At 43.4% G+C, this 27,619-nt stretch overlaps 1 protein-coding gene across 1 annotated transcript in view; it reads right to left on the reverse strand.

The window, feature by feature from the left end:
* BEND7 (BEN domain containing 7) overlaps nucleotides 1-27,619 on the reverse strand; it is a 93,654-nt gene that overhangs the window by 15,135 nt on the left and 50,900 nt on the right. The window contains exons 4-5 of the mRNA XM_040343412.1: nucleotides 25,998-26,120; nucleotides 790-1,052 (exon numbers count right to left, since the gene is read on the reverse strand). Coding sequence (XP_040199346.1) covers nucleotides 790-1,052; nucleotides 25,998-26,120 — 386 coding nt within the window. The remainder of the gene's footprint in view (nucleotides 1-789; nucleotides 1,053-25,997; nucleotides 26,121-27,619) is intronic.

Genomic DNA, 27,619 nt, shown 5'->3' on the forward strand with positions numbered 1-27,619 from the left:
TCCTTACATCGGTGATCAGTGTCAGTGAGAGTTAACCCCCTCCTTACATCGGTGATCAGTGTCAGTGAGAGTTAACCCCCTCCTTACATCGGTGATCAGTGTCAGTGAGAGTTAACCCCCTCCTTACATCGGTGATCAGTGTCAGCGAGAGTTAACACCCCTCCTTACATCGGTGATCAGTGTCAGTGAGAGTTAACCCCCTCCTTACATCGGTGATCAGTGTCAGCGAGAGTTAACCCCCTCCTTACATCGGTGATCAGTGTCAGCGAGAGTTAACCCCCTCCTTACATCGGTGATCAGTGTCAGTGAGAGTTAACCCCCTCCTTACATCGGTGATCAGTGTCAGTGAGAGTTAACCCCCTCCTTACATCGGTGATCAGTGTAAGTGAGAGTTAACACCCCCTACTGCAGAGGGCTGGTGCACCAGGGATCTACACAATGAAATTAACGCTACCAACACATACTATCAAAAATGCATGAAAACAATACATATATTATCTTTGAAATCACATGATGTAGCCAGAGATAGCATGCTTTGTAATAATAAAATGTGAAGTAAATATATTCCTATAATATTCATGTATTAAGGTGATGCGACAGTTCGCAAAGGATTACATTTTCATAAAGCATCATTTGAATATCCATCATTTGCGTATTTATGGGAAAGAGAAAATAGTCTGCAAAGGACAAATGCTAATGTTTTTAGGTTTGGTGTAATGAGAAGCTGTGTGAGTTGCATTACTTTGATGAAGGCCAGAGCAATTAATTAACCTTTGAATTGCAACTTACGTCGGAAGATGACGAGTTGACAACAATACCGAATCCAGGCACATGATTCTCTTCTTTCTTGACATGCTCTGCTTGTAACAGACTAGCTCTTTCTGGAAGTACCACAGTTTTATGTTCTCTCACACTCATGCTGTGTACACTATGAACCGGTGTCACCACTGTGTTCTTTGGAATTACTTTTTTCTTCATTATTCGTTTCCTTGACAGAATTGCCTTCTGGGAGCAAACACAAGACTGGGGAAGCTGCTGCCGACTTTGTGCCACTACATAAAAAAAATGCAAGAGAATAAATGAAAGATGAATGAAAGATGAAAGCTAATTTCCTAGCTTTACTATGTTTTAATAATAAAAAATGCATCAATATAATACTACCAGTATTCCATAGTAGACAAATTAATGTCGAGTCAACAAGTTCAGTAAAAGCAACAGCTTGCATAGATAACGACAGGGGGGGCTTATAAAACATGGGTGCGTTAGATACCTGTCTCCTGGGGTCTTTCACTTCTGAAAAACGTACAGTGTCATGCGGAGTCCCTCAGGGATCTCCCTTATCGCCAATAGGGTCAGTAGTCAGCGGATCCCACCATATGCTGCGCCTACTACGCAGACTCACGCCCTTTTACCCGAAAGAGGACATTGCAGTCGTGGTGGGAACAATCATCAATTCCAGACTCGACTACGCAAATTCCCTCTATCTCGGACTCCCCAAATACCAAATCACTTGTCTGCAAGTCGTTCAAAATACGGCCGCTCGACTAGTGACTGGAAAAAAAACATGGGAATCAATCTCACCTTCGCTGAGATCCCTTCATTGGTTGCCAGTAAAAGACAGAATCACTTTCAAGGCACTCTGCCTAATACATAAGTGTATTCAAGGAAACGCCCCCCAATATCTATGCGAAAAAATAAAAGCCCATAACCCCAATCGCATTCTGCGATCCACCAATCAAAACCTCCTCCAGATACCCAAAGCCAGATACAAGTCCAAAGGAGATCGAAGATTTGCAGTCCAGGGACCTCGCCTGTGGAATGCACTACCAACCACCATCCGACTGGAGTCGGACCACTTGGCCTTCAGGAGAAAGATTAAAACCCATCTCTTCTGAGGTCAAGGGGTTCCTTACCAATGAAATGGATACAGCGCCCAGAGGCGATTCAGTCCGCATGTGTTGCGCTTTACAAGTCTCTCACTCACTCACTCCTAGAGTTTGAACCTCTTTGAATTACATCAGTCCTTTCAACATGATACATCTATTTTCATCAATATAAGAGGTAATTATATTTTGCAGAATTAACAACACACATTCTAGTTTGCCATTTAAAAGTAAAGAATCTTTTTAATTTCTAGTTACCAAAAACATACTCATAATACTAGCCAGCTTCTGTGTAAAGGTAACGCCTTGTACACACGATCGGAACTTCCGATGAAAAAAGTCAGACGGAATTTTTTCTTCGGATATTCCGACAGTGTGTATGCCCCATCGGAAATTCCGACAGACTCATGCCCCGTACACACGATCGGAATTTCCGTTGGGACTTTTCTGACGGAATTCTGTTCAAGCTGTCTTGCATACACACTGCCACAACAAATTCCGACTGTCCAAAACACGATGACGTACAACACTACGACGAGCCGAGAAAAATGAAATTCAATGCTTCCAAGCTTGCATCGACTTGATTCTGAGCATGCGTGTTTTTTTCTCCGTCGGAGTTCCATAAAGACGAACGGAATTTCCAATAAAAAAAATGTCATCAGAAAAAAAGAGAACATGTTCTCTTTCTAAGTCTGTCGGAATTTCCGATGGAAAAACTCAGATGGGGCACACACACGGTCGGAATATCCGATGAAAAAATTCCGTCTGACTTTTTCCATTGGGAATTCTGATCGTGTGTACAAGGCATTAGAAAGAGAACATGTGTTTCCAATGAAAAAAAATTATATCGGAAACTCCGACAGAGAGAAAAACATGCATGTCCAGAATCAAGTCGATGCATGCTTGGAAGCATTGAACTTCATTTTTCTCAGCTCGTCGTAGTGTTGTACGTCACCGTGTTTCAGACGGTCGGAATTTGGTGTGACAGTGTGTATGTAATATAGCTTGAACGGAATTCCGTCAGAAAAATCCTTTGGAGTTTATCGAAACGGAAATTCCGATCGTGTGTATGGGGCAGTACACTACATACATGGCTCCTCCATTGTTCTCCTGTACAAACATTTTAAGCTAAAATGAAGTGGATGTGAGCTGGTACATGGCCCTGCAATAATGGGGATGATTGCAACATTAACCATGGATCCCTCACTTTACCTACCGGCAAAGTGCAAGATTTGGTCATTGGACCTTATTTGCAATTCTCATTCATGCAGCAGCAAGATTATCCTCTCACCCAGTCTTGCTTTAATATTTCAGCTTTCAAATGCCAGACCATCTATTGTTCACTGGTTCTGATATTTGACATTTAAATGATCAAGTGGAGCTTACTGTGGGAAAGGGGTGGAATTATATCTTGACTTGGGCACCTGGGCAGAGGTTGAGGTGCCAGGTACAGACTAGGTTTAGGATCCAAGAGGTCTCTGCAAGAACCCAGGGATTGATATGAAGATGTATACGGGTATTTTCAGTTTGTAAGCTCATAAATACAGCTGTTACTTTAAAAACTTTTTAGGCAAGGTCAGGTTTATTTCACAGCTATAACTCATCAGATTATGGGCAGATATGCAAGTGTAATCTATTGGCTGCAAACATTTTTTTTATAAATTATCTTTCAGTAATCATGCATGTGTGGTCTGGTTGAGTGTATGTTACATAGTTAATATGGTTGAAAAAAAGGCCGTCCAGTTCAACCAACATAGAAAAGAAAACACACACATGCACAAAAATAGAAAACCTCCATATACACAATCCTATACCCACAGTTGATCTAAGGGAATGCCAACCACCTCCAATAAAGCATGATCCAATTTTCTCCAGCTGGGGGGGGGGGATACTTCCTGATGCCCCAAGAGGCAATTGGATATTCCCTGGATCCACCTTACCTATAATTACTAGTTTACAGCTATATTATGTGCACTTAGGAAAGAATCCAGGCCTTTCTTGAAACAATCTACTTAGCTGGCCAGAACCACCTCTTGAGGGAGTCTATTCTACAATTTCACAGCTCTTACTGTGAAGAAGTCTTTCCTTATTTGGAGGAAATTAAATCTCCTTTCCTCCAGAAGTAAAGAGTTCCCCCTTGTCCTCTGTGATGACCTTAAGGTGAATAACTCTACACTGAGTTCACTATATAGACCACAAATGTATTTATACATGTTGACCATATCCCCCGCTTAATCTCCTTTTATCAAGAGAGAATAAATTCAGTTCCTCTAATCTTTCCTCATAGCTGAGCTCCTCCATGCTTCTTATCAGTTTGGATGCCCTTCTCTGCACTCTCTACAATTCCTCGATATCCTTTTTGTGAACTGATGCCCAAAACTGAACTGAGTATTCCAAATGAGGTCTTACTGACCATACCTCGTATATGTTTATTTTAATGAAGGATTGATAGGAAGAGCAGAACGAAAATTCCAAGAGGCAGTTTACCTTCATATTTGGGAACTGGTATTCCCAAAAAGGATAATGGGGTGGGGGGCAGGGTTAACCTGAGGATTGCTCCACTTGGATGGGGAGTAGGGTGGTAGATTACTGGCACCTTATACTGTACATACCCTACAGGAAAGAATAAAATGTGTTCATATGCACCAAGCTGAATGGTAGGTGTGGCCATATATTTGCGAAAGTTTTTGTCCATGGGCAGACAGTAGGTAGGTAGATCACTCACCCCCTAAATATACACTGCAAGGAATAGTGTATTCTGACCACTGACCTCCTTTATGTTCATGGATTGGGAGAAGGGTAGAGATCACTCTCCCGCTGCAGGTTTATGGATGGGGAATGGGATAGAGTTTATTGACCCTTCAGGCAGGAATTAGATGTGTCTTGATCATTGCCTCCTGTGAGCCCATTGCTGACATCTCGGCTACCTGTGCCAGTGATTCTAGGCATGTCCTGATGACTGTAGTTCAACCCCATCCAGCTCTTCTCATGCTGCATTCCACCTAGGAAACAGTCTTGTGCTTTGCTCGGAATGCAGCCCCCTTCACCTCCTGCTCACATCACACTGACTGGGCCTCTAACTGGGCCTCTAACTGGCACCAGAAAGGCAGCGCAGCATGCAAGAAGACTGAGATTAGGCAAGCATGTTTACAAACATTTCCCGACAGGGTGTCTGGCCCTGAGATTTTTTACAGATTTGGCAATGACTCGGCAACATGAATACAATTTTGGCCTTGCCGGTGAATTCCAGGAAGTCCTAGGAGAAAACAAAAGAGATTGGCTGGGGAAAACCAACCCAGCCAGTCAATTCCTACTGTGAGGAGCACTGGAGAGGATATGCCTCGAGAGATCAAGGATGGATCAAAGACTTATGCCTTGTAGACACAACCGGTTTTCACAACGAGAAAACTGCCATTTTTTATATTGGTCGTGTGCAAACTCCCTAGCAGTTTTCTCGACAAACAAACTGCACGCAAAAAAATTGAAACCAGCTCTCTTTTTTCTCTTGTTTCCAGTCAGTCTTTTTCTCGTCGCGAAAAACGGTCACGTGAATGCTGTTCCAAGGGGAAAAAAACGTCCATGCTCAGAATCAAGTTTGCAGCCCAAAGGGTGGCACCATTTGAAAGGAACTTCACCTTTATTGTCCTGTCGTACGTGTTGTACGCCACCGCGATTTGGTCGGATGTTTTTTTGCATGAACGTGTGTATGCAAGTCAGGCTGGAGAGGAATCACATCATGAAAAAAGTATTTTTTTTCCTGCCAAGAAAAATGGTTGTGTGTACGAGGCAATATACAATCACTTATTTATTAACTAGAATTAGTTGAATGGCACAGCAACTATCCAGGCATCTTTGACGATTCTTTGTATTATATAGTGTAGGCAGAAAATGGAGTGATAATTGACAAGTAAGGCCTCGTACACACGATCGAGAAACTCGACAAGCTTTCTTTGCGTACACACTGTTAAGACCAAATCTCCTTGTTCTCAAACGCGGTGACGTACATCACATACAACGGCAGGGGAAGTTCAATTCCACTGGCACAACCCTTGGGGCTGCTTTTGCTAATCTCATGTTACTGCGTGTTAAGTAAAAGTTTGGTAAGAGACAATTTGCACTTTTCAGACTGTTACAGCGTGACAAATGTGCTATCTCCATTACAAACGCTACTTTTACCGAAGGTGTGCTCCTGTCTCATACTTTATTCTGAGCATGTGCGGGTTTCTTAGCATACACACGAACGTGTTTCTCGTCGAAAACCAGCCCGACGAGAAACACGACGAGAAAATTGAGACTCCCGTCGAGGAAAAAGAGAACTTGTTCTCTTTTTTTCTCGTCGAGTTCCTCAACAGTTTTCTCGATGAAAAACATACACACAACCGTTTTCCTCTGGAAAAAAGCTCTACCACCAAGTTTCTTGATGGATTCTGTCGAGGAAAACAGTTGTGTGTACGAGGCCTCATACTTTAATAGTGAATAATACTCAATTGACAACAGTGAGCCTTATAAGGTACATACCATTACATTTAGTAAGAGTTAATAGTTTTTATTAAAGTCATAAGTGTGCTACATCATGATGATTATTCCAACAGTTTTTTATTAAAGTCATAAGTGTGCTATATCATGATGACTAATGCATTCTGCAAACTGTAATATGTAAACAGATAAGTATGATTTAAAGAAACACCCACACATACCATGCTGGTGGTTATGTAGTACAAAGTGCATTTAATGGCATAGCAAGATGGCTATATAGACAAAGGCCCCATACACACGAGAGGATTTATCCGCAGATACGGTCCAGCGGACCGTTTCCACGGATAAATCCTCTCAAAGATTTCCGCTGATTTCGATGGGATGGAGTGTACACACCATCGCATTGAAATCCGCGCGGAAATCCTCTGCCGATGACGTGTCGCGCCGTCGCCGCGATTATGACGCGGCGACGGGCGCGACGCTGTCATATAAGGAATTCCACGCATGCGTCAATTCATTACGACGCGTGCGGGGAATCCCTTTGGACGAATGGATCCGGTAAGTCTGTACAGACGAGCGGATCCATCCGTTGGAATGGATTCCAGCAGATGGATTTGTTGTGCAGCACAGCAAATATCCGATCTGCTGGAATCCATCCCAGAGGAGATTTCTCCGCGGAAACAGATCCGCTGGCGTGTACACACCATAGGATCTATCCGCAGAAACCCATTTGCTGGGATTTATCTGCGGATGGATTCTATCGTGTGTACGGGGCCTAATACACTAGATGACGAGACTGAGGAGGCATAAATTGGATGATTTAGTATAAACAACAATAAAACTGCATAAGAGCCGGTTCACACAGGGGCAACACAACTTCTAACACGACTTTGGGAGGCAACTTATACACAAATTGAGTATGAATCATCAGGCAACTTACAAGGTAACTTCAAGTTGCCTCCAGAACAGTACAAGGCAACTTCAAGTCACCTCCAGGACAGGAGGCTTTCCAGTGGGCAATCAAACAACAATCAGCTCTGTGGGAGGGGGGAGGGAGGGGTTTGCCTGAGAAATGTATGTTATCTTCCTGTATTGTTGCTTCAGTTAAGACAGTGATCCGACTTCTGAGGCGACTTCCATTGAAATCAATGGGTACAAGTTGTCTACAAGTCGGATTGAAGTAGTACAGGAACCTTTTCTGAAGTCGGAGCAACTTCAGTATTGTGTATTAAGACGGCTCCATTCACTTCCATTGATTTTATCAACCACACGACTTGGGGCAACTTCAAGTCGGTTCCCAGGTCGCCCCTGTGTGAACCGGCTCTAAGGATTGTCACATACACAGTATGATTTTTATTGGAAGATTCAGCAAACATTCTAATAACTAAACAACAACAATGCCTCATGCATACGACCAGTATTCATGGCAGGAAAACTGCCATGAGAGCTTTTGGACGGGAATCCCGGCCGTTTGTATGCTCCATCGCAGTTTTCCCGACAGCAAAACCGCCGGGAACCCCTGCGGGAAAAAAGAGAACATGTTCTCTTTTTTCCCGCCGGAATTCCCAGGGGTTTTTAAGCCGGCAGTTTCCTTATGGGGAAAACCTGCAGTGGAGCATTTTCATCAGACCAAACCGATCGTGTGTGGGCCCCATCGGTTATTTATCCATAGGTTAAAAAAATAGGAACTTGTTTTAAAATGATCTGATGGATAACAAACCTATAGAAAAAAAACGATCGTCTGTGGGTACGTCAATCAGTTAAAAATCCATGCATGCTCAGAATCAAGGCAACTCATGCTTGGAAGCATTGAACTTCATTTTTTTTCAGCACGTCGTTGTGTTTTACGTCACCGCGTTCTGAAACGATTGTTTTTTTAACTGATGGTGTGTAGGCACGACTGATCATCAGTCAGCTTCATCGGATAACTGATGGAAAAATCCATCAGACCGTTTTCATCAGACTAACCTATCGTGTGTACAGGGCATTAGTGTAAACACACATGTCAGAATTTTCTCCTCTAGGACATCTACAGCAACCTAGCCACTGTGGAACCCAGCCTAGCCTTCCTGTTTCCAGAGAAGCTGAGATTCCTTTAAGGAAGCATGCCCTGCTGTGAGAAGATTCACTCTCAGAAGTTACATAACACTACACTCAGGTGCACTCTCTGCTGTCTATATCTGTTGCTCTAGAGCAGGGGTGTCAAACTCAATTTCATTGCAGGCCACATGACCAGTATGATTGCCCTCAGAGGGACAGCTGTATTGGAGTTCAGGATTACACTACGTACAGAGTGCAGAGTTCATAAATGTGCAATGTACAGAGTGCAGAGTTCATGAGTGCGTAAAGTACAGAGTACAGAGTTCATGGATGTGTTGTGTACAGAGTGCAGGATGTGCAACCCCAACCCCAAACCCCCTCTCCAAAGCTTTTCCCTCTACTACCTTATGCGGCTCTAGTACCTCCCTGTGTAGGCCTTGCCTTGCAGGGAGTTTATTCTCCCCCATACATTCAGGAGATCTGTCCCCGCCTTGAGCACATGCAGAGATCTGTTATATCCAGGTGCCACTGAAAGTAAAGGACTGTCCTTTGTAAACACAGAAACTTCTGTGTTTATAAGTGACAGCAGGGAGCAAGAGCAGATGGTGAGAGCTGGAGGTGCAGAATGGAGTTCCACCGCGTTCCGGCTGCAAAACTGTGCGAGGGCTACATGACAAGGCCTGGCGGGACAGTTTCGGCCCACGGGCCTTGTGTTTTATATATGTGCTCTAGAGAAACTTCAGTTTCCCAAAAGGTGCTGCACTAAAGTGTCTTGGAACTACGCCGGAGCCATTCCATAATTTTCCAAGGCCACTCTGCTTGGGACATAGATCTGTTTGCACCCCTGATCCATAATCTCCACTCCTAATTTGAAATGTATTGTCAGCTTCCTGGTTATAAAGACACACTGATATATAATGCCCATTTATTAATTAGCTCCTGTTACACTGCTACCAATCAATATTAAACTTCTTTATTTTAAACTATCCTTTTATCATAGAAGATTTGAATCTGAAATGTGTCAGCTTATCTCAGGCGAATCAATAGCAATCTGACAATTTTTTCTAAACCCCAAAAAATAAATAAATATAAAATAAAAATAAATAATAATATTATATATATATATATATATATATATATATATATATATATATATATATATATATATGGAAAGCCAAGGCACCAGCTGAAATCTATTAGTAATTAGAAAGTAATTCTGCCCCTTGTCAGTGCAAAATTATTATCAGCTGGTTCAGTCTCAACTGATGGCCTATACAAATGTGTCTCATTACCAAGGTGTCACACAAGAAACATCTCGTGATGGGTAGAAGAAAAGACCTCTCTCAAGACCTTTGCAACCTAATTGTTGTAAAACATACTGATGGCATTGGTTACAGAAGGATTTCTAAACTTCTGAATGTTCCCGTGAGCACTGTTGGGGCCATAATCTGGAAATGGAAAGAGCATAATTTCATCATAAACCGGCCATGACCAGGTGCTCCTCGCAAGAATTCTGACAGAGGAGTAAAAAGAATTATCAGGAGAGTTTCCAAGAGCCAAGGACCTTGTGGAGAGCTTCAGAAACACACATTTTTTCAAATAAAACAATTAGTAATTGCACTAGTAATTACTAATGAGTAATGCACTTAGTTGCCATAGCCTGTATGCACGCTCACCATGAAAGACTCTATTGCTGAAGAAAAAGCATGTTGAAGTTTGTTTAAAGTTCGGTGCACAACATTTAGACAAGCCTGGGAAATCCTGGGAGAATATAGTCTGGTCAGATGAGACCAGAATTGAACTCTTTGGATGCCATAATACACACCGTGTTTGGTCAAATGGCACTGCAGATCACCCCAAAAACAACCGAATACCAACAGTGACGTTTGGAAGTGGGAACATCATGGTGTGGGGCTTTTTTCAGCATACGGTACTGGCAAACTTCATGTCATTGAAGGATGAATGGAGAAATGTACCAAGACATTCAAGATTTGAAGACTGTGTGGAAGAATGGGTCAAAATCACACCTGAGCAATGCATGTGACTAGTTTCTTCATAGAGGAGCCTTCTTGAAGCTGGCATTACCAACAAAGGATTTTGTATTAAATACTAAATGTATTAAATACATTTCATTTAGCGTAGCGTGTTCAATACGTTTTCCCTGTGTCACTCCATTGTATAACACATTTAATTTCTGAACTTGTTTTGGTGTCTCTGAATGTATGGACTGCATGGGTTATTACCGACATGTGGTGAAAATTTCATGTCAGTGGCACCGTTAGAAATATATTTACCTAGAAAAATGGTGACATGTTCAAGACTTATTTTACCCGCAGTGTATATATATATACACATATACACACACGTTGTATATACTAATCCCTAAATGTGGTGAATGCTTCACTGAGGAAGCTGAAAGCCTCAGACAGGAATGTGTGGAGAGCTGCTAAATACCTTTTCTCATCAGCAGTTAGGCTGGATTCACACCTATGCATTTTTAGTGCTTTTTGCATTTTTCAGATTTGCACTACAGAACGTGTTCTATAGGAAACCATGTTAAATGGACTGTAGAGCAAATCTGCAAAATGCAAAAATCACTAAAACTGCATAGGTGTGAATTCAGCCTTGTGACTTCTATCAGTATCCAACTGAGCACTGGGTAAAGCTTGTAGGAGGAGTTTTCATTCTGCCCCGATTGTCCTTTGAGGCTTCATGACCCCTGACCCTCTGTCTGGACAGTGCTGATTGACCCTGTGCTGATCACATGTACTCTCCCCAAAAAAAAACAGGAGATGGTTTGGGGAAGAAGGGGAGGATTAGATAAGATAGGATCAAACAGCCTTTTTACACAATGCATAGCATTAACCCCTTAGGTTCCACAGTGAGTATAACAAGTATGTTTCCCTGCATATATAGACTGATTTTTCTGTTGTGGGTTTAGTAACACTTTAAAGGAGTTGTAAAGGCAGAAGGTTAATTCTCTTAATGCATTCTTTGCATTAAGATTAAAAAAAAGAAAAAGGAGAAACAGACTAGGGACTTATTAGAAGAGATCCAGGCATTAGAAACACAGCATAAAAAGATACAGACATCTTCTGTAGGTAGGGAGCTGGGACACTTGAGGAGACAACTATTTGGAAAATACTATTCTGCCCTATATAATCTGACACATGTTACTACTCCCCGGTCCACCATAGTAGAATACCTTACTTCAGCAGGCCTTACTAGGTTTTCCTCTCAAACCCGATGTAATTTGGATACCCCTGTCACTGTAGAAGAAGTGACTGAAACACTATAAACAATTAAATCCGGAAAATCTCCTGGGCCAGACGGTTTCAGTATAAGATACTATAAAGAATTTTCCGAGATATTAAGTAAACAAATGACAAAAGTTTTTAATGCGGTGGGCCTGTTTTCGGCATTTCCTCCTGATACCTTAAGAGCACATACTATGTTAATCCCAAAGGAGGGGAAGGACCCGGCGGACTGTGGAAGTTATAGACCCATTAATTACTCAATACGGCCAAAATACTAGCGGCCAGACTACAACCATGGATTTCCCAAATAGTAGATTTAGATCAAGTAGGGTTTATTCCCACAAGAGAAGGAAGAGAAAATACGACGAGGGTTCTTAATTTGATTTATCAGGCAAATGACACAAATACTCCCTGCGTGTTTTTGAACACTGATGCTGAGAAGGCATTTGATAGGGTCAACTGGCAGTTCCTATTTGAGGTCCTGAAGCAAGTGGGCCTGGGAGATTGTATGATCAGCTGGATCAAAAGTGCCTATACGAATCCACAGGCCGCAGTAAAAGTAAATGGGGTCCTTTCAAAACCCTTTGGTATCTCAAACGGTACTCGCCAGGGTTGTCCCCTTTCACCCCTTCTCTTTGTCCTTTCTTTAGAACCCTTGTTGAATAGAATTCGCCAAAATCCTGACATACGGGGAATACAGGTTGGGGAGGGAACTCATAAGGTTTCGGCCTGCGTGGACGATTTATTGTTTTCCGTTACATATCCACATATTTCCCTTCCTAATTTGATGGGAGAGATTGAGAAATATGGTTTTCTATCCAATCTAAAAATAAACCAGACTAAATCTGAAGCTATAAGTGTGGCAATAACGCCCCTTTCTCGTAATACCATGCAATCAAACTTTGGTTTAAAATGGAGAACAACACTTATTTACCTGGGCACAAACATTCCATCAAAGGAGAAGGACATTTTTAAAACAAATTTTCCACCAATGTATAATCTATTACAATCTCTTCTCGATAAATGGCGACATGGTTTCCATTTGTGGTTTGGTCGTATTAATATAATTAAAATGTCTGCCCTGCTTCAAGCACTACCAATTACGATTCCCTGTGACGTTCCTGTGCCAGATACACAGTCTATTTATGAATTTTATTTGGGTGGGGAAACGCCCAAGGATCCAATGAGATTGTTGACTATATCTAAGAGCTTTGGTGGAATGGCAGTCTCTGATATATTTAAGTACTACCATGCAGTACATCTATCAAGACTGGTGTAGACATATCAGATTTAAGAGATGGGTTCACATGGAACAGCAGTTGAGTCCAGTCTCCTTGTGCAGGGCCCCTTGGTGTTATACAGTCCTACCGACCTCTCTTAAAAAACACCCTAAAATCGGCACAACTCTTAAGATTATGCAGATTTCTCTTCAATACAATCACCTTTGTTCCTCATCCTGGGAAATCCAAGTTTTAGTCCAGGTATTGAGGTTGGGGCCTTTCAGTCCCTTAAAGAGAAGGGAATATACCAGGCTTCACATTTTATTAAATCAGAAACTTGGCCAACTATTAAAATACTAACGCAAGTAGGAGGCCCCTTCGAAGTCAATATTTGGCAGGCTCTCCAAATAAACCACTTCATGAGATCTTTAGGACTGGGAGTTAATTTTCAATGTCAGCTAACGACTTTTGAGTCATACTGTAATGATATAGAACCACTATTCCGAGGGATCTCTAAAATGTATGAATTACTAAATAAACCTTCAGACGATTTCGAGATACCAGGTATCAATAAATGGGAGAAGGACCTAGATAGGACCTTTACCCCACTCCAACGTAAACAGATTATCTACCTGACTCTAAATTCCTCAATCTGTACACGGACCCAGGAATTAAATTATAAGATTTTGACGCAGTGGTACTATACCCCAGCACGACTTAAAAAATTCTCTACAGAAAACTCGGACAGATGTTGGAGATCTGGAGAAGAATGCGGTACATTGCTTCATATATTCTGGCTATGTAAAAAAATAAGATACTATTGGACGACGATTCTAAGAATTTTACAAAAATGTTCAGATTTAAAATTACCCAATGATCCCGCATTCTTCTTGCTCCACTGTTCTTAGATCCCGGTTCAGACCTATAGGAGATCAGTACTGTGTCATATGATTAATGCAGCTAAAGCAGGGATCCCCTTACATTGGAGAGATACTAGGCCGCCATCGATTTTAGATTGGATAAATAGAGTGAGAGATATAGAAGCCATGGAAGACCTAGTTCTCTCAGCCAAGGGTAAGAAAAATCAATATGAAGAAACGTGGAAGAGCTGGAATTTATTTAGAAATTCAGACGAGGGGAAGAGACTAATGGTTGAGACAGAGTAATGAGGAGTAGGGGAAGGGAGGGGAGGGGAAAGGGGGAAGAAGGAGAGGAGAAGGAGGGGAAAAAGGAAAAAAAAAAAGACACTATCTGTATAGTGTGAAGGACATACTTTGGCTTCTTCTTCCTGACGTATAGCTTAAAAGGAGGAGAGGAGAAACCCTTTTTTTTTTTTTGGGAGGGAAGTAGGGTTAGGGTGGGTTCTTCACCTGTCTCTCTGTGAGAGAGAGAGAGAGAGTGAAGGAAAGGGGGGAAAAGAGGGGCTAGAGTGGAAAGACGTATTAAAATAGGAAGAGGAAAGGGTCAGGACGAATGTATATTTTGATAGGATGAATGTATATATTTTTCTTTTGGTACTTGTCCTGTCTCTATACCTATGTATACTGTGCAAAGAAAAACAAATAAATATATAATTATAAGATAAAAAAAACTTTTGTGTGCAGCAGCCTCACCAGCACCCCTTATTACTTACCTGAGCCCCATCTCTCTCCAGCGATGTCCAAGAATGTCTAAGCCATACTCTTCCTGATTGGTTGAGACAAAGCAGTGGCGCCATTGGCTCCCACGGGTGTCAAAGTCATCCAACCAATCAGGGGAGGGGGGGGGGGCAGGGCTGGGTCGGGGCTCCATGTTTAAATGGACACACGGAGCTGTGACTCGGCTGCAGTGCTCCCATAGGAAGCTGCCAACTGCGGGGGCACTCGATAAGAGGGAGGGGCCAGGAGCAGCAAATAGGGACCCAAGAAGAGGAGGATCTGGGCTTCTCTGTGCAAAACCAACCGGTAAGTGTAATAATTTTTAAACCAAGCCTTTACAAACACTTTAAGCAAAGGATTACAAAGGCCACAGATGGGGGTGTACACACTGTATGCTGCAGTAAAACTTATCCCCCCTATTTCAACTGAATAGGGCCATTCCACAGCCCCCCTCCAAACGCATGCAGTTGCGGTGTGACAGTGCGGGCTATTAGTGGTTAAAACAAGGAAACATAATGCCTACGCCTATTGCTCTTCAGAGAGCAGCGCAATGTAAATGAGCTCTAGAACAAGAAGTGTGTTACTGGCCAGATCACCATTTTTAAGGACGGGTAAGCTTCAGTATTAGTATCATCTGTGAAATGAAAAAGGAAGGAAACTACATTTCAAAAGTCAAAAATGTATTTATCAGTCTGTTTCACATAAATCCGAGCGGTAGCAGCAGTTCTAATGGAGTAAATATAATCACAGCACACTCCTGATTCATTTGATTTAATACTGGACACCATAACAAGCAATATGCAGTCAAGCTCAAGGTGCATTTGTTGCCAGGGCACCAGACGTTTTTTTTTTTTGACAAACACCTTATTATTGTTTGGCCTTGATGCAGTCCCTGGACCTTTTCGCAGATGCGCCTGACTTTATTGCAAATTGGTTTACTTGCATTGAGGTTATTAGAATATGAGCGTTACAAATCTTGTAAGTGTAATAAAATAAATGCTTTTCACAAGTTGTTTTTGGAATAGCTTTCTCCCTGGTTTTCAGCAATATTGATCTTATGCTGAGAAATAAATCTATTAAACAGGAGACTGAAAGAAAAGAAAAAAAAAACGGAGATGGAGATTGCGGCTCAAACCTGCAGGATGTTTCTGTACATAATGAATTGAGTATACATATAAAAAAAAATCTTTATCTGTAATTAAATGAAACTTGTACAGCGGGGGCACTGATGGCCCCTCCTTGTAGTAACGCTAGTTGCCTGAATATTATATTTTTTAATAACTTTGTTTTTTGTGCCAATAACCTGTAACGAGTATGCAAATAAAGGATTATGAGTTTTCACTGATTAAACTTCCTGCATCTTTGTTCCAGGTTAGTGAGTCAGTGCATTGAAGGTGAAGAAAGCCAGGTAGCTAGCATGTTAAAGGGGTTGTAAAGGTTAGTTTTTTTCACCTTAATGCACAGGTGTCAAACACAAGGCCCGCGGGCCGAATCCGGCCTTCCAGGCCATTTCATGTGGCCCTCGCACCTCTCCTGCAGCTGCAGCCCTCCTCTGGTCCTCCTCCAGACCCTTACTTTCTGCTTTCAAGCAGCAATGCATCATCTTCTTTCCAGCAGCATCATAAGGAAAGGGGGGTGCACTGTGATGTAAGGGAGAGTGGGGAACTTCTGATGGTGGGGTGGCTCTTGACATCTAATGTAGGGGGAGGGGATGCGCTGGACATCTAATCTTACAGATACAACGAGCCCTTTTGAGGACAATCGTAATGCTGATGCGGCCCACAATGAAATTGAGTTTGACACCCCTGCCTTAATGCATCCTATGCATCCTATGCATTAAGGTGAAAAAAAACCTGGCAATGATAGCCCCCCCCCCCCCCCGTTTTACTTATCTGTTCACCTGCTGCGCTCGCCCCTGACGTCCTCTTCTCCACTCATTCTGGCCGTTGATTGGCTAGATTGAATGGATTGATAGCAGGGCAGCTATTGGCTGGCACTGCTGTCAATCACATCCAATGACGCGGCGCTAGAACTAACCCCCATGGGAGAGAGCTCCCATGAAGGGGGTTAGTTCTTGTGGGGGGAGGAGCTGAGACAGCCGCTGAGGGACCCCAGAAGACGAGGATCGGGGCCAGTGTACAAAACAAGCTGCATAGTGGAGGTAAGTATAACATGTTTGTTATTTTTTTTTTTTTTAAACCGGAACCTTTAGTGTCCCTTTAGACCTGGTTCACACTTGTGCGATGTCAGACATCGCATGTAATTCAGATGTAATCCACAACGCAATGCTGTTCACATTACATGCGATGTCTGTGTGGTGCGATATCAGCCATACAGATAGTATGGCTGATATCGCACCGCATTCGGTCCAAAGACGCACAGGACCCTTTTTTCCAACATTCATTCAAACATTCCAACAATCATTCTTGGTGACTTCAACATCCCTGTTAATCTTAACACTCGCGCCACTTCTAAGCTGCTGAGCCTAACCCCCTCTTTTGACCTAAAAAAATGGACACACACTTCTACTCACTCTGTTGGCAACTGCCTTGACCTCATATTCTCCTACCTATGCACTCCGCACGACCTCTCCAACATTCCTTTTTCTCTCTCTGATCACCACCTTATTAGTTTTACTTTCTCCTTATCTTCCTCCTCCTTGCCTTCCAACTACCAAACTATTACCCATAGAAACCTTTGCTATCTTAATCCTTCCCTTCTTTTTTCTGCTACAGATTGTCTCTACGACAAAATCTCATCCTTGTCCTGCCCCAGCCTGGCCACTTCTGTCTACAACAGTTCACTGTCATCCACCCTCGATACCTTTGTCCCCCTCACTACACACAGAATCAGGCCCCGCTACAACCCTGGCAGACAGACAACACCAGAAGCCTCAAAAAAACGTAGCCACGATCTTGAGCATCTGTGCCGCGTACACACAGTTGGAATTTCCGACAACAAATGTTCGATGGACATTTGCTGTCGGAATTTCCGACAACAAAAATTTGAGAGCTGGTTCTCAAATTTTCCGACATCAAAATCCGTTCTCGTAATTTACGATCATGTGTGGACAATTCCGACGCACAAAATTCCACGCATGCTCTGGATCAAGTACGAGACGGAAGCGCTCTGTCTGGTAAAACTAGCGTTCGTAATGGAGATAGCATATTCGTCACGCAGTAACGGACTGAAAAGCACAAGGCTGAAAAGCGTGAATCGTCTCTCAGCAAACTTTTACTAAAAAGACTGGTATTGAACTTCCCTTTAATAGTGCTGTCGTACATCTTGTACATCACCGTGTTCTTGGCGTTCGGAATTTCCGACAACATTTGTGCGACCGTGTGTATGCAAGTCAAGTTTGAGCCAACATTCGTTCGAAAAACGTTGTTTTACTTTATCACTCTCATTAATACCCTCTCACGCTGTCCCCTTCAACTCTTTTCTAACTTTACCACTCTACTTCGTCCTCCATTACCTCGACCCACTAACTTACTCACTGCCCAGGAGATTGCTAAAATAATATTGAGACAATTCATCTCAAAATCTCTACTCTACAGATATTTCCCTCACTTTACACTCCTTGTCCTCCTGCAGAATCAATACTTCCCTCTTTTAACCCAGCTGCTATAGAGGAAGTCACTAAAGATTTTTCTAACTCCCACCTAACCTCCTGCCCCCTGGACCCTGTTCCTTCTCAAATACTACGGTCACCATCTGGCTCTATCCTACACTCTTTAACTCCTATCTTCAACCTCTCCCTCTCTACTGGCATCTTCCCCAACCCTCTAAAACATGCGCTCGTCACTCCCATACCAAAAAAGGCTTAACTGGACTCCACCAATCTTAACAACCTAAGACCCATCTCTTTACTTCCTTTTGCCTCCAAACTCCGACTGAGCGGCCACGTCATTGAGAATAACCTTTGTGATCCCCTTCAGTCGGGATTTCGCACTCCACAGAAACTGCCCTCCTAAAACTCACAAACGACTTACTAACAGCCAAAACCAACAGTCATTATTCTTACTCATACTCTTTGACCTTTTCACTGCCTTTGATACAGTTGACAACCCCCTCCTTCTCAAAAAACTAAATTTGCTTGGTCTTCATGGTTGTTCGAATCTTATCTATCTCACTGCACCTTTAGTGCCACGTACAACTCCACTTCCTCCTCTCCAACTCCTCTTATCGCTGGGGTCCCCCAAGGTTCTGTCATTGGACCTCTACTATTCTCGATCTACACGTCCTCCCTGGGTGTAACATCTCTGATGTTACTGATGCAGAACGAGCGCCGCTGTATCTCATCCAGCCAGCTGCGCTCCGTTCTGTAAGACGTCCGCGTCACTTCCTGTGCGCGGGCGTCTGCGTTCCACGCTGGAACGCGGAAGTGCGACCAGCGCTCCTCTCCGATTTCCCCGCGAAATCGGACCTATTTAAAGCCCCAGAGATGACGGCAGGGTGTTCCGTTATTTTGTCGGATACCTGCCGTCACCTGGGAACACCCTGCCTGCACCCAGAACCTCAGGATCTTCCACAGACCTCCTCATCCCTGCCGCTTCCAACCCTTGGACCACAGAGACCTCTGATCATCTGTGCCTGACTTATACTGGCCCTTACAGCCTCCACTTCCAGAGACAGTCTCATTACAACCAGGAACCCGCTCCACAAGGACTACAAACCCCAGCAGAACCGCAAGTATCTTTGTACCTGATACTAAATATCTGTCTACATATTTACTGCTTACATTGTCGGCTGCAGTAGGTTCTGGTTACTTTGTGTCCCATCTGACTGTATCGGACTGTGCATATATATAAGTTATCTCTATCAATGTGAAGTAACATTATAGATTACCATTTACCAAAGAAGGAATCATATAGTACTCACAAATTGTTCATCATCATCATATATTATTCTCACATGAGTGTTCCTTATAGTTTATGAGACTTCTCATTATTATCTCCACACATTAGCTTATGAGTTAATAAGCTATAGGTCATGTTGGTTTCGGTTTGAGGATATGATGATTTAACCCCGAACTTTCTGAATACATAGAGAGTAGCTGGTGGTTAGACCTGACAAGCCTCTGCATCTGCGATCCAACACAAACAACTAGATTTACACCGCAGTGTGATCACATACCTTACATAATAACGGAACCCCTTAAAAAGAAATTGTAATGGATCCAGCAGAGCTTACAAACCACCTTGTTGGACTCTCACAAAGAGTCGACAACCTCACTACCACTATGAACGAACTTCGTGTAGAAAATGATGCTTTACGCAACCAAAATTTTGTCCAAGCTAGGGACAGACCTGAACCTAAGGTTTGCCCCCCAGAACCCTTTTCAGGAGACCGAAAGATTTTTCGTCAGTTCATCAGTTCTTGCCGTCTCATGTTTGAATTGCGCCCCCGCACCTATTATTCAGACAGGGTTCAAATTCTCACCCTTATTTCCTATTTAAAAGGAGAACCTAGAGTCTGGGCTGATGCTTATGTACAAGAACATGGTGATTTACTTGGTGCATTTGATACTTTTTTGGATGAAATGTCACTTCTATATGAAGATCCTAATAAGCAGCTTACTGCTGAAAATACTATTAGAAGCCTTAAACAAGGGAAAAGACCAGTAGAGGATTTCATATCAGAATTTAAATGTTGGAGCCGGGAGACCCAGTGGACTGATATTGCCTTGAGAAACCAATTCAGACTTGGTTTATCTGAACCAATGAAGGATGAGATTGCACGTGTAGAACTTCCTCCCACTTTAGAAGATCTTATGCATCTTTCACTCACCATGGATCGTCGCCTCAGAGAAAGGAAGGCCGAACATGTCAACACTTATCTTCCTCCACAATTCAGAAGGTCTAAGTCACCACCAAAAGATGTCCCCATGGAATTTGGTGCTGTCAAAGGCCCCTTGTCACAAGCTGAGAAACAACGCCGCAGAGCTCATAACCTCTGCCTTTATTGTTCAGCTCCAGATCACATTGTCTCCACCTGTCCACTCCTTAAGAGGAATTCTGAAGGTAACATAGCTAACATATGTAAGATTATTCCACCTGGTACTACCACTAATCGTTTTATTTATGTCACTCTTACCTTACAGTGGGACCAAGATAGAATTACCATTGACGCAATGGTCGACACCGGTGCCTGTGGCAACTTTATTGATTTAAAAATTGTGAATGCAAATAAAATTCTGTGTGTGGTTAAACAAAATCCTCTCTCTGTCACTTTTATTGACGGTTCTAGTTCTTCTTCTGGCCCAATTTCTTCTCAAACCTCACCCCTACTGGTCACTTGCGCGAATAACCATACAGAGACTCTTGTCTTTGACGTCATTCCATCTCCAATATTCCCGATTGTCCTAGGGCTACCCTGGTTACTACTTCATCAACCAACTTTTCTTTGGTCTAACCACTCTCTCAATTTAAATTCCACCTTCTGCCAGAATACTTGTTATCCCATACATACGATCCTCTCCACAGAAATTTACTGTAATGATCTACCTACTTACTTACAAGATTTCTTAGATGTTTTCAGTAAGACTAACGCTGACATTCTTCCCCCTCATCGTATATACGACTGCCCTATTGATTTAATTCCAGATAGTCCAATCCCTACTGCTCGTATCTATCCGCTCTCACAACCAGAGCTTGTACATCTGAAGGTCTACCTAGATGAAAATTTGAAAAAAGGCTTTATCAGACCTTCCACATCTCCAGCAAGTGCCGCCATGTTTTTTGTCAAAAACAAGGATGGATCCCTACGCCCTATCATTGATTACCGAGCTTTAAACAGTATCACCGTAAAGAACCGCTACCCACTGCCTCTCATTCCAGAACTCATCGAACGTCTTCAAACTTCAAAAGTCTTCACAAAATTAGACCTCAGGGGAGCCTATAACCTAATCAGAATTCGACCAGGAGATGAGTGGAAGACCGCTTTTAAAACTCGCTATGGACTCTATGAATACACTGTAATGCCTTTTGGGTTATGCAATGCACCCGCGACATTCCAGTGGTTCATAAATGACATTTTCCGAGACTTGCTTGACATCTGTGTGGTAGTATACCTGGATGACATATTGATTTATTCTGATACAATTGAGGAACACACTAAACATGTTCGTTGGGTTCTGGCTAGGCTCAGAACACATTCTTTATATGCCAAGCTTGAAAAATGTGTATTCACCCAGTCTAGCATTTCTTTCCTAGGCTACCAAATTACACCTGATGGTATCCAGATGGATCGCTCTAAGGTGGATTGTATTATTTCCTGGCCAATTCCCCAATCAAGGAAAGCTCTCCAACGCTTCCTCGGTTTCTCCAACTACTACCGGAAATTTATTAAAAATTTCTCAGCTATTGTCAAACCATTGAGTGCCCTCACCAGCACGAAGACACCTTTCTCCTGGTCTAAGGAAGCCCAGAGATCCTTTGACTCTCTTAAACTGTGTTACACTACAGCACCCATTCTACAACTGCCTAACCCTCAATATCATTTCACTGTAGAAGTGGATGCTTCACATTATGCCTTAGGTGCCGTACTTTCACAACGCCCAACCCTTTCTGAACCATTACATCCCGTAGCTTTTTACTCCAGAACCCTATCACCAGCAGAAAAGAATTATCCTATTGGAGAAAAAGAACTTCTTGCAATCAAAGATGCCTTAGAGAATTGGAGACATTTGCTGGAGGGTTCCACACACCCAATTATCATTCTCACGGATCACCGTAATTTGCAACATCTAAAAACATGTAAGACTCTCTCAGCCCGCCAGGTCAGGTGGAGTCTATTCTTCGACAGGTTTGATTTCTACATCTCCTATAGGCCTGGTTCACAAAACATCAAGGCTGACTCCCTCTCACGAATGCATGAGGACCAACACACTGAGATTCCGCCTCTCTCTATTATCCCATCTAATAGATTCATTGGTGTTTCCACCTCTTTCAGGCAGTTAATTTCTCAATCACTCTCTAGAGATATCTCCCCTCTACCAAAGGATCTTACCAAATCATCAGATGGTGTTTACACCCACAACAACAAGATCTATGTTCCCCCCAATCTACAACTTCTACTACTTAAACATCTTCATGATTCACCATTAGCAGGCCACCCCGGAATCAACAAGACTACTCCTCTTGTTAAAAGAGACTATTGGTGGCCCAATCTATCTAAGACCATCCATGAATATGTTAAGTCATGTGAAATCTGTGCTCGCAACAAACATTCTAAGAAACCCCCTTTTGGACTACTCGCCTCTATTCCAATACCTAACAGACCATGGGATGTTGTGTCAATGGACTTTATAGTTGATCTCCCTAGATCAAATGGTGCCAATACCATCATGGTGACGGTTGATCTTCTCACCAAGATGGCACACTTTATCCCTCTAAAGAAGTTACCAACTTCCCTTGAGACAGCGAAAGCCTTCATTTCCAATATTCTCAAAATACATGGACTTCCTTCTCAAATAATCTCGGATCGTGGTTCTCAATTTATTTCTAGATTTTGGAAGTCCCTGTGTATAAGTCTACATATTGACCACCGAATGTCCACTGCTTACCACCCTCAAACAAACGGTCAAACAGAACGTATCAATCAGATCCTTGAACAGTACTTAAGATGTTACTGTACACATCTACAAGACGATTGGTTCCAATTGCTTCCACTAGCTGAATTTTCTTATAACAACTCTACCAGTTCTTCATCCAGATTCACACCATTCTTTGCCAACTATGGTTTCCACCCTAACAGTCTGCCAACTACCTACACCCCAAATAGTGTTCCAGCAGTTGATAATTACCTTTCTACTCTTAAAAATACATTAAGTACTCTACGTTCCAACTTGGATATTGCTCAACAAAGACAAAAGAAAAATTATGATGCCCACAGATCAGCACCTCCTACATACAAGGTCGGGGACTTGGTTTGGCTATCCACCCGAAATCTTCACCTTAAGATACCATCAAAAAAATTAGGCACCCAATTCACTGGACCTTTCCAAATCTCCCATCTGATTAATCCTAATGCTGTTAGACTACTTCTACCCACAGATTGGAAAATACATTCATCATTCCATGTATCTCTCATTAAACCTTATATTCCTAACCCATTCCCTAACAGGAAACCATGCCCGCCTCCACCTGTGGAAGTGCTTGGTCAGACTGAATACGAGGTTGAAAAGATTTTAAATTCCAGGAGACGTGCTTCCACCCTTCAATACTTGGTACGATGGAAAGGTTATGACCAACTCGATGACTCTTGGGAAAATTCCTCAGACATACATGCCCCTCGCCTGATCAGATTATTTCACCAAAGGTACCCTAACCGACCCTCTCTATCTGGGAGCACTAGAGGTGCCCCCTTGAGGAGGGGAGTATGTAACATCTCTGATGTTACTGATGCAGAACGAGCGCCGCTGTATCTCATCCAGCCAGCGGCGCTCCGTTCTGTAAGACGTCCGCGTCACTTCCTGTGCGCGGGCGTCTGCGTTCCACGCTGGAACGCGGAAGTGCGACCAGCGCTCCTCTCCGATTTCCCCGCGAAATCGGACCTATTTAAAGCCCCAGAGATGACGGCAGGGCGTTCCGTTATTTTGTCGGATACCTGCCGTCACCTGGGAACACCCTGCCTGCACCCAGAACCTCAGGATCTTCCACAGACCTCCTCATCCCTGCCGCTTCCAACCCTTGGACCACAGAGACCTCTGATCATCTGTGCCTGACTTATACTGGCCCTTACAGCCTCCACTTCCAGAGACAGTCTCATTACAACCAGGAACCTGCTCCACAAGGACTACAAACCCCAGCAGAACCGCAAGTATCTTTGTACCTGATACTAAATATCTGTCTACATATTTACTGCTTACATTGTCGGCTGCAGTAGGTTCTGGTTACTTTGTGTCCCATCTGACTGTATCGGACTGTGCATATATATAAGTTATCTCTATCAATGTGAAGTAACATTATAGATTACCATTTACCAAAGAAGGAATCATATAGTACTCACAAATTGTTCATCATCATCATATATTATTCTCACATGAGTGTTCCTTATAGTTTATGAGACTTCTCAATATTATCTCCACACATTAGCTTATGAGTTAATAAGCTATAGGTCATGTTGGTTTCGGTTTGAGGATATGATGATTTAACCCCGAACTTTCTGAATACATAGAGAGTAGCTGGTGGTTAGACCTGACAAGCCTCTGCATCTGCGATCCAACACAAACAACTAGATTTACACCGCAGTGTGATCACATACCTTACACTGGGTCAACTGATAGCCTCCCACCGTCGCCTGCCACCAGGTGCAGCTTGTCACTTGCACCATCGCCTGCCACCAGATGCAGCTTGTCACTTGCCACTGTCGCCTACCACCAGATGCAGCTTGTCACTTGCCACTGTCGCCTACCACCAGATGCAGTTTCTCACTTGCCATCGTCGTCTGCCACCAAATGCAGCTTGTCACTTGCCACCGTCACCTGCCACCAGATGCAGCTTGTCACTTGCCACAGTCACCTGCCACCAGATGCAGCTTGTCCCTTGCCATGGTACTTGCCACCAGATGTGGATTGTCACCTACCACCAGATGCAGCTTGTCACTTGCTACGTCGCCTGCCACCAGATGCGGATTGTCACTTGTCACATCACCTGCCTTCATATGCAGCTTGTCACTTGCCACGTCACCTGCCTTCAGATACAGATTGTCATTTGCCACGTCACCTGCCACAAGATGCAAATTGTCACTTGCCACCAGATGCGGATTGTCACATGCAAGTCGCCTGCCACAAGATGCAGATTGTCACTTGCCACGTCACTTGCCACCAGATGCAGATTGTCACTTGCCACAAGATGCGGATTGTCACTTGCCAGTGGCTGTGTCCCAGGGTGAGGGTGGGCAGTGAGAGATGATGTAATCTCTCTACTTGCTCATCCGCCCACCTACTCACTGACCTGCCTGCCCGCTCACCCGCAGGCCTGCTTACTGGCCTGCCTGCCCGCCACCCAGCTCATTGGCCTGACAGCTGACTGCTGTACCCGTGGACTGGCTGCAAAGTGGCCACAGCCTGGTGGTTGGGGACCCCTGCTGTAAAGTGTGAGCTTACATAGGACCACCTAACTTTGACAGCCAATCAGAGTAGCTGGGGTGCAAAAGGAAGGCAAGTATGCAACAATGGGAAATGTGATAGCTTAGAGAACTTGGTCATGAGCAAAGCACAGGTTCAATTTAATGAATTCCATTTTGTGCCCATGTATTAAACGTGCAAACATAATACATTTAGTGGTACAAAAAACAAATAACAATACATTTATTTCATAGGATAACTGCAGTAATCTAAAATAAGATAGATTGCCATCTATTACTGCTTTTAAAATGTCTTCAATCACTTTGCACTGCCAAAAATGTAAAAAAACATGTAGTCCTTTCAATGAAGGTGTCTTCACATCGACACAGTTGTGTTAGTATAGTATGACATACCTGCTTGTACTTGCATAAACTTTCTCATAGCTTTGAGCTCTTGAAGGATGGCCTGCAGAGTAGGCTGACAGTTACATGTGCAACACTTGGTATCGGTCACAGAATTCACCAGTGGCAATTCACCTGTAAATAAGAGTTATTCCGTCAGTCTTTCTGCTCGATTTGATTAAATGTTTTTGAATCTTTAAATGAGAGCCCCAGGAATTATATTTGAAAAGGACAGCTGGATTTATGTGTTAATTACACTTACCTCTGTGCTGTCCTTTCTGAAATGCAGCTCTCCTAGAACTGCTTCAAAGAGAGCAGCAAGTATCATCAGCTCAACGCTTATAGTCTGCATGCTTTCTGCTTCTGGTCCCTGCTATTTTCCAAATGGAAACAGCAGCCACATAGACTTCTATTGTCACAACTATTTTCATTAAAACAGCAGGGAGAGGAAGTAGACAGTGCACAAGCCGAAATCATTGAGCTAACAGTACCACTACAATCCGATTCCAGTTTTGGTGCATCTAGACCTGGAGAAAGGACATTATGGATGTAAGTATAATAATTGACAATTTACACTGAGATCCTGCTGTCCTTTTCAGGGGATTATTTTTGAAGCTTTCCTTTAAGGCTCCATTCACACTGGGCATAAAAAAACACCAGTTCCTTTAGCAGAAAAAATAAAATGCCATATAGAGTGTTTTTATACACAGTTTAGCTGCCAGAAAGCTCCAATCAGAAGCGCAAACCAGAACGTTTTTTTTTCCTGCCCCTAAATATGCATGTAATTATGCATGACAACAGTAAGTACAAATAATAAAGATGTACCGTATTTATCAGCGTATAACACGCACAGGCGTGTAACACGCACCCTAACTTTAAGGCCTCGTACACACGACCGGACAGTCCGCTGAAAACGGTCCGCCGGACCGTTTTCAGCGGACATGTCCGGTCGGAGATTTCTGTCTGATGGTTGTACACACCATCAGACAGAAATGAGAGACAATCCGCGCGGACAGACAGCGCGGTGACGTGTCTGCGCCGTCGCCGTGACGATGACGCGGCGACGTGCGCGACGCTGAAAGGTCAATGCTTCCACGCATGCGTCAAAGTCATTCGACGCATGCGAGGGATGGCGGCCGGTCGGACATGTACGGTGAGTCTGTACAGACGACCGAACATGTCCGACGGACAGGATTCCAGCGGGCATGTTTCTTAGCATGCTAAGAAACATTTGTACGCTCGAAAACGGTCGGGTGGACAAATGTCCGCTGGAAACCTGTCCGCTCGGCTGTACAGACGACCGAACATGTCTGCTGAAACTGGTCCGCGGACCAGTTTCAGCAGACATGTTCGGTCGTGTGTACGGGGCCTAAGGCCTTGTACACACGGGCAAACATGTACGATGAAAGCGGTCCGCCGGACCGTTTTCAGCGTACATGTCTGCCCGGGGATTTCTGTATGATTGCTGTACACACCATCATACAGAAATCCGCGCGTACTCGATACGCGGCGACGAGGCCGCGCCGTCGCCGTGACGATGACGCGGCGACGTGTGCGGCCCTGCCAGTTCAATGCTTCCACGCATGCGTCAAAGTCATTCGACGCATGCGAGGGATGGCGGCCGCTCGGACATG

Source organism: Rana temporaria, chromosome 3, assembly GCF_905171775.1.
Source record: "Rana temporaria chromosome 3, aRanTem1.1, whole genome shotgun sequence".
Classification (NCBI taxonomy): domain Eukaryota; kingdom Metazoa; phylum Chordata; class Amphibia; order Anura; family Ranidae; genus Rana; species Rana temporaria.